The sequence below is a fragment of the Sardina pilchardus genome, chromosome 3 (genome assembly GCF_963854185.1).
Source record: "Sardina pilchardus chromosome 3, fSarPil1.1, whole genome shotgun sequence".
NCBI lineage: Eukaryota > Metazoa > Chordata > Actinopteri > Clupeiformes > Clupeidae > Sardina > Sardina pilchardus.
In genome coordinates this window covers 17142674-17154335 of record NC_084996.1, presented here as the reverse complement: position 1 = coordinate 17154335, position 11662 = coordinate 17142674, and the positions used below count along the sequence as shown (strand labels likewise).

Below are 11662 nucleotides of genomic sequence, written 5' to 3'. Positions count from 1 at the left end.
CAGCTAGACACATTACATTCCGCACACAAAAACACACGGAGTGTATGGTGTAACTAGCTTCCCCTATAATCAATGAAACTGGCTCCACCGGACGAGAGAGCAGTGCACACATTTAAAAAAAATAGACCACTCCTCTTAAACTATTCTTTACACACCACAAACTGAACATTTCAGTTGTGCCTCTGCTGTAGCCACTCAGAAACAAAGGTCACATCAATCATCATAACTCAACACAAACTCATAATCATACCTAGACACACAGCAGGTATGGACGCCCCTTAATGGCAGTCTGGGCAGCCCTGCCCCTGCTCCTGCATATCTCATACCCACTGCTGCTCTGATCACTCCAGCTAGGTCTCAAGTCACGTTAGACATGAAAAATAACTCTCTTATATGCAAACATACAGATTACCATTGCTTTTAAGTGGCCCTGCATTAATGCATGAGGGGCAAGTGCTGTCCGACCATCTCGGTCTCTGTGAGGTGTGCCTGATGACCTCTCATCTCGGTCTCTGTGAGGTGTGCCTGATGACCTCTGACCTCTCACCTCGTAGAGGCTGAGCTCCCGGGCGGCGCAGGGGTCACTGAGGGGGTTGATGGAGCTCTTGAGGGGGGTGCTGGCATCAGGGGTGGACGCGGGGCCCAGGTGGACGGACACCCCCTGCCGCTCAGTGAGCTTGCGCTGCAGCAGGTTGTAGGCCAGCGAGCTGTCTGACAGCGACTGGTACAGGCTCTCCAGGCGCCGGTTGGTCAGGTAGTCCAGGATGTTCAGGCCGTTCTCCGTGAAGAGACGCACAAACTGGGGCTTGTTGTTGACCAGGGCGTCCGTCATGGAGTCCTCCAGGTCTTCATACTGAAGGGGTGGAGGCAGGATAAGAGATCAGCAGGAGCAATTGACTAGGAGCTGGATACAATGGCTGTGAGGAAAGGACCTGGTGGTTATACACTCACCCGCCACTGGATGTCGCCGTTGAAGAGCTCGCTCTTGGCGATGTCCACCCTGTTCCAGGCCACGGCCAGCTTCAGCTCCTCGATGTTCTCACTGGCGTCACTGGACATACGTTTGCTGGCTGAATACCAACGTCACAAACACATTTGGGCAGATTATTTGTGGGGTGTGAATCCCTGATGATAAAGCAAGTGGATTAGTAATTGTTGCTTGCTTCCTGATGTGTTATTTCCATTTTCTCTTCTAAGACTTTCAGTCGCTGAGCTTTAAATGATAATGAGTAAGTATTTTTTATTCTCATCACCACTATGTCACCTTCTGTCTCCAATCTTAATCCTAATTTCCTGTCTCTCTCTCTCATCATTACTTCCTCTGCTCCTCTGATTAACTTCACAGAGCACTCCTTTATTGTCTTCCCAATTTCTCCCCATGTTGTCACACTGATTCTCAGTGGCTGGGTTGCAGGGTGAAACCGGTACCTCGGACTAAGGCCTTCAGCAAGACTGTGTCAAAGTCGTCTGCTCCCTCATGTCCCCCGTTGAACACAGTAATCAGGTCCTTGTTCTGGAAAATGCTGAGTGCCTAGAGAGAGGGGGGAGAGAGAAAGAGAGCGAGAGAGAGAGGAGAAGAAGAAGAGGACTTTGGTGAAGAGACAAAATGGTTCTGAGAGTCCATAAAAACGTAGTCAGGCATGTACAAGGGACACAAGCAGCCAGCCGATGCTGCATACAGTACACAGTCACAGGGCAGGTGTGTTATGGGCAGCCGTGGTGTTAACCCTTGAGCAAGGCACCTAACCCATCACTGCTCCCCGAGCGCCGCTGGTTGGGCAGGCAGCTCACTGCTCTGGGTTAGTGTGTGATTCACCTCACTGTGTGTGTGCTGCGTGTGTTCACTAATTCGGTTAAATTGGGTTAAATGCAGAGAAACGAATTTGCCTCACGGGATCAAAAAAGTATATATTCTATTCTATTCTATTCTATTGCTCACCCGGTCCACTAGTTTCTCCAGGTCTGTTTCAGCGGGGAAGGCCTTTCGTATCCGCTCTCGCACGCGCTCTCTCTGCTCCACGTTGGGGCCCTCTGGCAGCTCCCCGTCTAGAGACGGCGACGTGGGGCTCTTGGGCATCACCGACAGCTCAACCAGGAGGTCACAGATGAGGTCGGCCGCAGGGCCAGAACCCTTCAGAACCAGCCACGGCGTGGCCTTACGCAGAGACAGGTCCACTCTCTGTGCAGCAAAGAGATGTCTGTGAGGTTCACATCATTCAAAGTATATGACCGAGCAGAATACATTTAGCTGGACATCCCCCCAATGTGAATATGTACTCTGAAACCATACCAGCAACTTTATTGTGACTGTGGGCCTTTCTGAAACTAGTTACTCTGCCCTCTCCCTAGCCACTTGCACTCTGTTTGTGTGTTCACAAGGAGGTTCCGCTACATTAAGGGCCATCCAAAACAAAGAGTGATAGCAAAGATTGTATAGTTACTAAGATGAATCATAAAGGAGTTTTTCAGTGGAATGAAATGGCACCACTTCCGCGTCCTAAAGGGCGTGATCAGTGACGAAATAATCAGTGTAGAACGGTGTAGAACAGTGTAGAAGCAGCAGAAGCCTGGTGTGCCGTTGAGCACAGGCGGCCTGCGCTATTAGGAGACAGAGACAGATCGCTAACAAAGTTATTTTTATACGTATTTATCTCGCTGGAAAATACAATTTCAATGTGGGAATGTTAGAAAGACGTGTGCCTTGTAGCATATGGGTTTGTTACTTGCATTGCTAAATGTAGGGCTAAGGGAATGGTCATAATCCGAGATAATGTTTATTTCTCCCATAGAAATACATTGACACTGGACCTCCCGTTTGCCTCCTAAAGGGGAGTGGCAGTTGCGAACCCTACGTCACAATGAAACCAGAATTTACCCTCTTATGAATCGTCTCGCTTTATAAACCGTCTCTGGTGATAGTGTGTTATAAACCCTCCAATGCCGAGTGAGCACCGATGCCCCTACGTCAACTAATGTGGCACCTCACAAACACTTCATACAAATGTGAGTACACCTGTGAACAAATCCATGACCATCAGAACCTGTTCTCGCTAGGCAGAGTGAAGTTCATCATCACAAACGTAAGTGTGGTAATATAGCCTACCCTAGCACTAATCAAGGGAACTTCATTTAGCTGTGAGAGCGATTCCGAGCGACTAGTTTCGTAAAAGGCCCTGTGATAATTGAAACCATTCTTTCAATTAAAATGTATTGCTTCATTGAAATATTTTAAACAATTACAAAAATATGAAAGGAAATTAATCATAATACTGTGGTACAAAATGCCATGCAGTTTTATCAAAAATGATGAAAAGTTGAAGTACCTCTAGCATGGAAGCCTCTCCAGATATTAACATACACAAGACTGGAATCTCAATACTGCCACTGCCTGTGGATATCAAATCATCAAACTCATGAGCTTCTCATCACAGAGGTACAGGTTTCCCCACTACTTCATTTTGTTTATTTGTGTACTCTGTTCTTTATGAAGATCATTCATAAACATCACTAATGTACCCAAGAATGCTGATTTGTTTTGTATAGCCTACTTGAAATCTAAAAATGATCTCATTCTTGGAAGTAGTACCTTACACTAAGTTCTATTTTGAATTTCTACATTTTGTTGCGAACCACCATGGTGACGTGCATCATGATCAATCACAAACAAGAAAAGTGCAAGAATAACTATGACCAACAGAGGGCAGCTTACTCTGCAGCGAGTCTCTATTTCATATAATCATTCTAACCTCTCCTCTATCAAGACTCTCACCCCAGATGCCAGTGCGCTGATGGGATATGTAGTCCTCCAAGTTAGCCCTGAACCCCTCCTCTCCTCCTCTGCGGCCTACACTCCCATCATCCACCAGGAGGAAGGCCTGGTAGTTATTATCCAGACATCGAGAATCACGTGTAGTATTCTGAACATAGTAGCGTGCTGGGAAACTTCCCTGAGAAAGGAGAGAAAAAAATAGGAAGGGAGAGGGGAGAAGAAGAAAAAAGAGACACAGAACATAAACATATGACGTCAACCAAAAGTTATGTAGCAAGTACATATGCTTGAAATTAAAGCCAATTTGAATCATGAGCCTGTCATGCGGATGTGGTATGTGTATGTGAACAATGTGTGCATTTGCGTGTTTGAGAGAGCGTGTGTCACTATTAAAGGGATAGTTCGGGTTTTAAGACACGAAGTTATATGGGTTCCCTGTCAGCAACGTTGTGCATCAGCACTGACTTACGTCAGTGAGCCGAGATCCAGCCGGTTTTTGATCGTTTTTGATGCCGGACTATTTTCTTCAGCAGGTTTCTGGGGTCACGAAAGTAAAGTGTTTTTCTTCTCAAAACCATATGCGTTCAACAGAGTGATATATTTACACCACAAAAACGTTGTCCAGCTGTCAGTAGCGCGCAGTGATAGGAATCGCGAAAAATAAGTAAGTGATAACGAGGTTTGAATTTTTCCTGGACAACGTTTTTGTGGTGCAAATATATCACTCTTTTGAACGCATATGGTTTTGAGAAGAAAAACACTTTACTTTCGTGACCCCAGAAACTTGCCGGACTACTTTCTTCACCATCAAAAACCGGCTGGATCTCGGCTCACAGGACGCTGTTGCGGGGTAAGTCAGTGCTGATGCACAACGTTGCTGACGGGGAACCCATATAACTTCGTGTCTTAAAACCCGAACTATCCCTTTAATATGACTGAAAGTGTACGTGTGTTTTGCATACGTGTGAAAGCTGATGTATACATGCTCATGCATGAAGGAAGTGTAGACAGGTGTATCTGTATCACCTGTGGATTTACAAGCTGCTGACGGTTGTGTACCAGGCCCCAGGGCGCCACGCCTACTGCAATGACCTTGTTCTGGGATACCGAGGAGGCTGCCGTCCCATGATCCCTCACTGCCTCGCCAAGACAGCGACCTACACCTTCCCTCAGGCCGCCCGTCAATATCCACGCGCCTAGGAGATAGAGAGAGAAAAACAGAGAGAGAGAGAGACAGAAAGAGAGAGAGAGAGAAAGAGAAAGACAGAGAGCAGAGGAATAAAGAGGATGTGTACAATACAGTGAGCTATGATTACACCAAACTATTTACACAGAATACTTGTGGGACCTGGGGCTCAGAGACAAGATTCCTCCAGTGATAGAAACACTGTTTGAACTGGAGTGGCACGCTTGTCCAAGTTGGCAAACAGACAGAACTCAAGTAGATCTGCCCTACATAACGCTTTCCTGAAGTCTCACCTAATGACTTTCAGCTGACAGAACTGTATTCGTTACATCAGAGGTATTTTTCAGTAAAACAGAATGATAGATCCCAGGAATATATCCAAAGGTCACTCACAGGCAATATTCCAATATAGCTGCCCTACCCTGCGCCTTTTATCCTGTTTACCGGAATACTTTCTGATCTGATGGAACTGGATTTGTTGCATCAGAGGAATTTGAAAACAAACTCAACAAGATGGAAGATTTCCCAGCTCAGGACTTCAAGAAACAGTGTGTACTATAGTTAGGCTACTGTACATGAGAGTGGTGTCTTAAGCTGCTGGGACCTTGGGGATCAATAAAGTATCTATCTATCTATCTATATCTATCTATAGATACTTTATTGATCCCCAAGGGGAAATTCAAGGTCCCAGCAGCTTAAGACACCACACACAACATACACTACAATGTAAACAGGATGATAAAAAGTAAACAAATCAACATGACTAAAAAGAACAGTAAAATACTAAATACTAAAGATAAAGATGTGCATGAATGTACTGAGGATTGGTACTGTGATCCAGTATGATGTGTGTGTCAAGTTGGTAGTGCAAATAAGTCCAACAGTGCAACAGTGCAAGTTTAAAGTCTAGTGACCAGCAATAAATATGTACATATGTGAATATGATAAAAAAAAAAATGTGATGTATTATGGTTACATGAAGCAGTGTGTACTGCCCAGGCAGTGGACTGGCAGTGTGTACTATGGTTACATGAAGCAGTGTATGCACTGTCCACAGTGGACTGGCAGTGTGTACTATGGTTACATGAAGCAGTGTGTACTATCCAGGCAGTGGACTGGCAGTGTGTACTATGGTTACATGAATCATTGTGCACTGCCCAGGCAGTGGACTGGCAGTTTGTACTATGATTACATGAAGCAGTGTGTACTGCCCAGGCAGTGGACTGGCAGTGTGTACTATGATTACATGTGCTGCCCAGGTAGTGGACTGGCAGTGTGTACTATGATTACATGTGCTGCCCAGGTAGTGGACTGGCAGTGTGTACTATGGTTAAGTGTCCAGCGGATGGCGGAGGAGGAGAAGTAGTCCTGCTGGGGAGGTTACCTGTGCTCTGTGCGGCACGCACCAGGCCCTGGCGGAGCACCTCCCTGACCCAGGGCTTAAGCGCCTCGCGGCCCTCGCCCCCCACCACCGACACCACCAGGTTGGGGGCGGGGATCCCCCAGTGGGCCGTCATCAGCGTGTAGACTATCTGAGGGGCCGTGTCACAGGACAGGCGCAGGAACTGGGAATGGCACAGGAGGGGAGAGCAGACGTAAATAAACCCCCCACAACATGTCCCTCATTACACACTTGATCCGTGGAGATAAAGACGGCATTGCGCTGCATGTCAGCTGGTGCCGTTCTACTGAGAGGAGACCAGAAATAATGGTGTTAGTCCCCGGCTGCCCCCGATGTAATTAGTTTTATATATAAGCACAACGCATAATAAGAGCCTTGCATATAGTCTAGTCAGTGAGAGATCACAAGAATGACAAATACTTGTGATCCCTATTAATCCAAAATAGGCTGACTGGAGGAACAGTGTCCTGCTTTGAGGTCATCAAAACAGGACAGAAAGCAAAAGTAAGAGAGGTAACGGTACAAAACTCTTAGTCTAAGCTTTAAGTGTGAGTTGCCTAAATTAAGACATCTGCATCTTTAGCTAAGATAGCCACTGCCTCACCCATAAATGCAAAGAAACTGAGGGGAATGAAATACAATACAGCAACTATGTAACAACTGTGAGTGACGTAAAACAGAGAAGTGATCGCGATTGTGATCTGACTGAGCTAGAGGTCTAGACTGGGTCAGAAGAAGGAAGCACTGGAGGTCTGGGTGTACCCACATGACTGTGTCGTCTACCCGCCCCAGCAAACTCCAGCTCCCCAAAAGCATCTGTGGGGTATTCAGAGGAGTGCTGGGCGCTGTCCCACTGGCTCACGATGGCAGCGCCAAAATAATCTCCTGTGGCGATGGAACTGTGCATATCGCGGACCCCTCCACACTGACAAAGAGCCCCATTGCTGTGGGAAAAGGAAGAGAGGGAGAGAAAGACTCAGAGATTATAAAGACTGCACACACACTGAGTCTTTGGTATGATTTGCCCTCGACGGTGCCTTCCTGGCAGCGCTGCTTTCAAGGCACTACTCCCCTCAGTTTAGGGGTAGGATGAGGGTTGAGGGGGTTAGGGTTAGGAATAGGGTAAAGGTAGTGCCTTTTAGGCTGTGCTGCCTGGAAGGTGCCGGCGTTGGGGACAAAAAACACCATTGAGCACTACACTGAGACTAGGATTAATGATGTGACTGGAGCTCCATTGAAATAAATATAATCAAACTTGTCTTTTAGCATCATGGAAGGACAATACAATGATAACAAACACTAGCAAAAAACAACCATTATAGGCTACTATTACTACTGTAAATAACAACAAGCCATGCAATTAAGTGGATAAAGGGTTATGTTCAGAAGGCTCTAAGGCCATCCTTAAAAATATGTTTGTTTGCAGTAACAGCCCCCCCCCCAAAAAATTGGGTCGGTAGGTAGGCAAATATTTTTTTTTTCAAGATTCAAGGTAAAAAAAAAAAGTACATTTTTGGTCACGGCGATTTTGTTGGTAATAATGAAAAAATATTTGCATGTTATATGTACACACATTACACACACACACACGACACACACTATATTGCCAAAAGTATTGGGTCACCGGCCTTGACCCCCATATGAACTTCAGTCACATCCTATTCTTAATCCATAGGGTTTAATATGACGTTGGTCCAGTCTTTGCAGCTATAACAGCTTCAACTCTTCTAGGAAGGCTTTCCACAAGGTATATGCATGACTGTGTACCCGTGCACCAAGCAAGGTCCATACAGACATGGATGACAGAGTTTGGTGTGGAAGAACTTGACTGGCCTGCACCTGACCTCAACCCAATAGAACACCGTTGGGATGAATTAAAGGGGACTGAGAGCCAGTCTCCTCGTCCAACATCAGTGTGTGACTCACAAATGCGCTTCTGAAAGAATGGTCAAAAATGCCCATAAACACTCCTAAACCTTGGAAAGCCTTCCCAGAAGAGTCGAAGCTCTTATAGCTGCAAAAGGTGGACCAATGTCATATTAAACCCTATGGATTAAGAATAGGATGTGACTGAAGTTCATATGGGGGTCAAGGCAGGTGACGTCTATAGACGTCAATGGCAGTGAATGAGTTAAATGTTTCAATCCAAAAGAAACCACTTGATGCTGGCACGTCCTCAATTTTTTGAGTTTCTTCCACCAAAACCTTAAGCCACGGTCACCGTTACACGGATGGGGAGAAGGGATGGGTCCGGGAAAATATCTGGACATAACTTCGTGCCAAGTCATCTAAATGTTCAAGTGTTTAATGCGTTTTCAGGTGGATAATAGTGCCCGAAATAGTATAAGTTTTGACGTCAACCACGAACATTTTCTTGGCTACAGCCGCAGCCATTAGGCTACAGTCAAGCGCGAACCACTGCAGTGAATGAGACTGGAAGCATAGCCTGTAGCGCATGACAAACATAAACATATGACGCCACAGGTTTTTATTTGGAAGAAAGAACGCAGCCTACGTTTGTATGTAGGCAATTTGTATTCACAATACTTAAGAAAATATTATATTATTGTATTGCATTTGTATTGGGTGTAATAGGCCTAATTAAAAAAAAATCGGTCGGTCTTAACGCAATTCAAGTCGGTCGGACTAGAGGGGGGAAAAAATAAATGTTTGGGTCGGCCCTATATTGACAGGGTCGGTCGGGTTACGGCAAACAAGAATATTTTTAAGGATGGCCTAATTGGCCTGGTGGGGATCTCATGTCTGTTGAAGTCATCTGGTTTACCTTGCCTTTTGGGTTTTAAAAGGTTAAGTCTAAAGCAGACAGTTAGAGACAAAGGATTTTCCAATCCACATTCAGTGCATGTGAGTCCATAGGCCTATGACAAATGTCAGATATAACAGGAATGACAGGATGTACCTGAAGGAGTCCTCCACAAATGCTGTACACACTCTCTTCTTAATGATCTTGGGAATCCAGCTCTGGAATAGTTACACATACATCAGATCCATCCAAGCATATGCACATTTTTTGGTCTATTGAGTTCTCACACTTTATAGACTTCCACCACGACTGGACAAACAGTAGATCCTACTGTAGATCGACGGAGCTATGGGTGTGATTCCAGGTGAGAGTTATCAACAACCCCACATCACAGCCACGCATCAACCACCACATCAAACAGACAGCTTCATGAGATGAACTCTCACCAAATTGGCTCATTTGAAGAGACAGATGATAACAGCATATAGGCTACTAAAAATCGCATAGGCCTATGGGGACCACAGGGACCACAGATGCAAATTAGCTGTATAGCTAAATCTGGTGCAGGAATTTTTCTGTACATGGCCCCTGTCAAATAAACAAATAAACTAAACTATTACTAGTTGCGTATAGGCCTATATGGATACAGTTTCAGTGGCAAGATGGCAGGACAGTGAGGGGGTGAATTGACAATGACCAGGGCGCCCATGGACGAACAGCAGAGAATTAGGCTGGAGTAGTCTAGTTAATATAAAAATCTAGAGACGTCTAGGGAAAATCCCCGCCTAAGGATGGCCACGAGGGGCAAGGAGAGACAAGAATGACCGGAATGCATTGAAGGTCGAGGATCAACACAGAAGCGATCAGATCATCACACGCTCAGTGGTCAGCTGACAAGTCTCTCTCTCTCAAGTCGCTCACACGGAAACACACTGAGGGAGTGTTCTGTTAAATAACATGATCTGACTCTGTAGGCCACAACGATACACAGTCACAGGCAACGCCTGGATGTTTTAAAATGTCAAATCTCTCTGGGCCAAATTTTCAGTTAGCCTACCTCATGCTGTCATAACATGAAATGGCTCATCATCATATAGAGGTCTCAATAATGTCCGCGCGCGGCCACGATACTTGTTTTGAATACATCCAGCTCGTTTATGTTCTGTGAGAGAAGTTGCCATAACACATAATTGTGTCAGGCCAGACACGAATCATCCGGAGTTCTTTCACGGGATATCCTCTTTCTCCAAAGCTATTGTACCAAATGTTTCTTGGAACGCGATAGACTATTTGTCAGTTTTGAAGCCTATCCTTTCTTTGAAGTCTACCTTTTATCTTAATAAATAACATTTTAATCATGGTGTAGCCTACAGCTTGACATACGGGTTTAAAACCCCATTCAAACGAACAGAGGCAAAGGTATAGGGAAAATGCATACATACTCTATGTCACTATTTACCTCGGGGGGAATTGTGCTACACATGTCTTAACTTGAATAACAGTGCTCCAAAATAGAGCTACTGTCGACACGATTCCAGTGTGGGTTATGCAAATTTTATGCGCGTAGACTGCATGGGGAATTGTGCAATGTAGTCAATAAAACAATTGCCATCACTTTAATCGGAAACATTTGTCTATTTTAGACTAGTTTGGGGCATGTAGCCTACACCATCGGAACAGCTCCAACATTTCTGACTTACCTGGTCCTTTTCTGATTTTCTCGTTCCATCTTTACATCCTCCTCCTGCATCATTGCCTTTCTCCACTTCTTTCATTGCTCTCTCCCCTCTTTTCCGTTGTCAAAGACAAATAATTATTAGCTTAGTTTCAATGTTTGGCATACAATCTCCCTCACTTGTTAAGTCGGAGACACGACTCTAGCCGTGTGATTTTTCCGTAGAAGCTCTACAAAACTCAACCCCTCCCACTCAAGAAGCAGTATGCATTCCAGTGCAAGCTTTACGCACAGGTAGCTTCAAGACACAGGTGAGTGTGCGCGACTGTGTGGGTGGACAAGATGTGGGAGTAGTAGCCTATCAATAGGGCGACCACATTTAACTGAAGGACTTTTGCACTTTTCACATGTAAAAGTTTCATTTCCTAAAGCTTTCTGGATTGTCCATTTAGGCTGCTTAAGATTTTGGATGGAATCTTGAATCACACTTCAAGGCTAGTTTCAGGTCACATAATTTGTAGTCTATGTGCTGCTGGCAACATCTGTTTTTATGTCTTTACCTGCTGAGGCAAGAGGAACTTGGAGCTTGCATGGCATATTGGCATAAGGATTACTCTTTTGTTTTGTTTGGTATTGACCATTGCTTTACTCAAAGAGTGTCCCCAAGGTTGAAAAAACGCACAGAAGAAAAAAAGTTTCAGTGCCACGTCAAACAATAGGTTGAAACGAGTAAAACTCAAGAATGTGTTTTAATGAGTGCCCTTGAAAATATGCAATGCCCTGGAGTGTGTTCCTTAAAATGGTCTAGTGTCTGTGGTATTTACTTCCTTATGTTTGTCCCTCCAAGGGTGCCATTACAGAGCGTT

The 11662-nt window shown here is 45.0% G+C and overlaps 1 protein-coding gene across 1 annotated transcript in view; it reads right to left on the bottom strand.

Annotated features, from left to right (window-relative positions):
- The window catches only part of trpm4a (transient receptor potential cation channel, subfamily M, member 4a), a 20461-nt gene extending 9508 nt beyond the window's left edge, over nt 1-10953 (bottom strand). Inside the window, exons 1-11 of the mRNA XM_062532197.1 lie at nt 10822-10953; nt 9278-9339; nt 7124-7301; nt 6340-6520; nt 4796-4965; nt 3770-3947; nt 3324-3388; nt 1940-2179; nt 1429-1531; nt 952-1070; nt 548-853 (exon numbers count right to left, since the gene is read on the bottom strand). Coding sequence (XP_062388181.1) covers nt 548-853; nt 952-1070; nt 1429-1531; nt 1940-2179; nt 3324-3388; nt 3770-3947; nt 4796-4965; nt 6340-6520; nt 7124-7301; nt 9278-9339; nt 10822-10896 — 1677 coding nt within the window. The 5' untranslated portion in view covers nt 10897-10953. The remainder of the gene's footprint in view (nt 1-547; nt 854-951; nt 1071-1428; nt 1532-1939; nt 2180-3323; nt 3389-3769; nt 3948-4795; nt 4966-6339; nt 6521-7123; nt 7302-9277; nt 9340-10821) is intronic.
- Between the last annotated feature and the right edge of the window lie 709 nt (nt 10954-11662).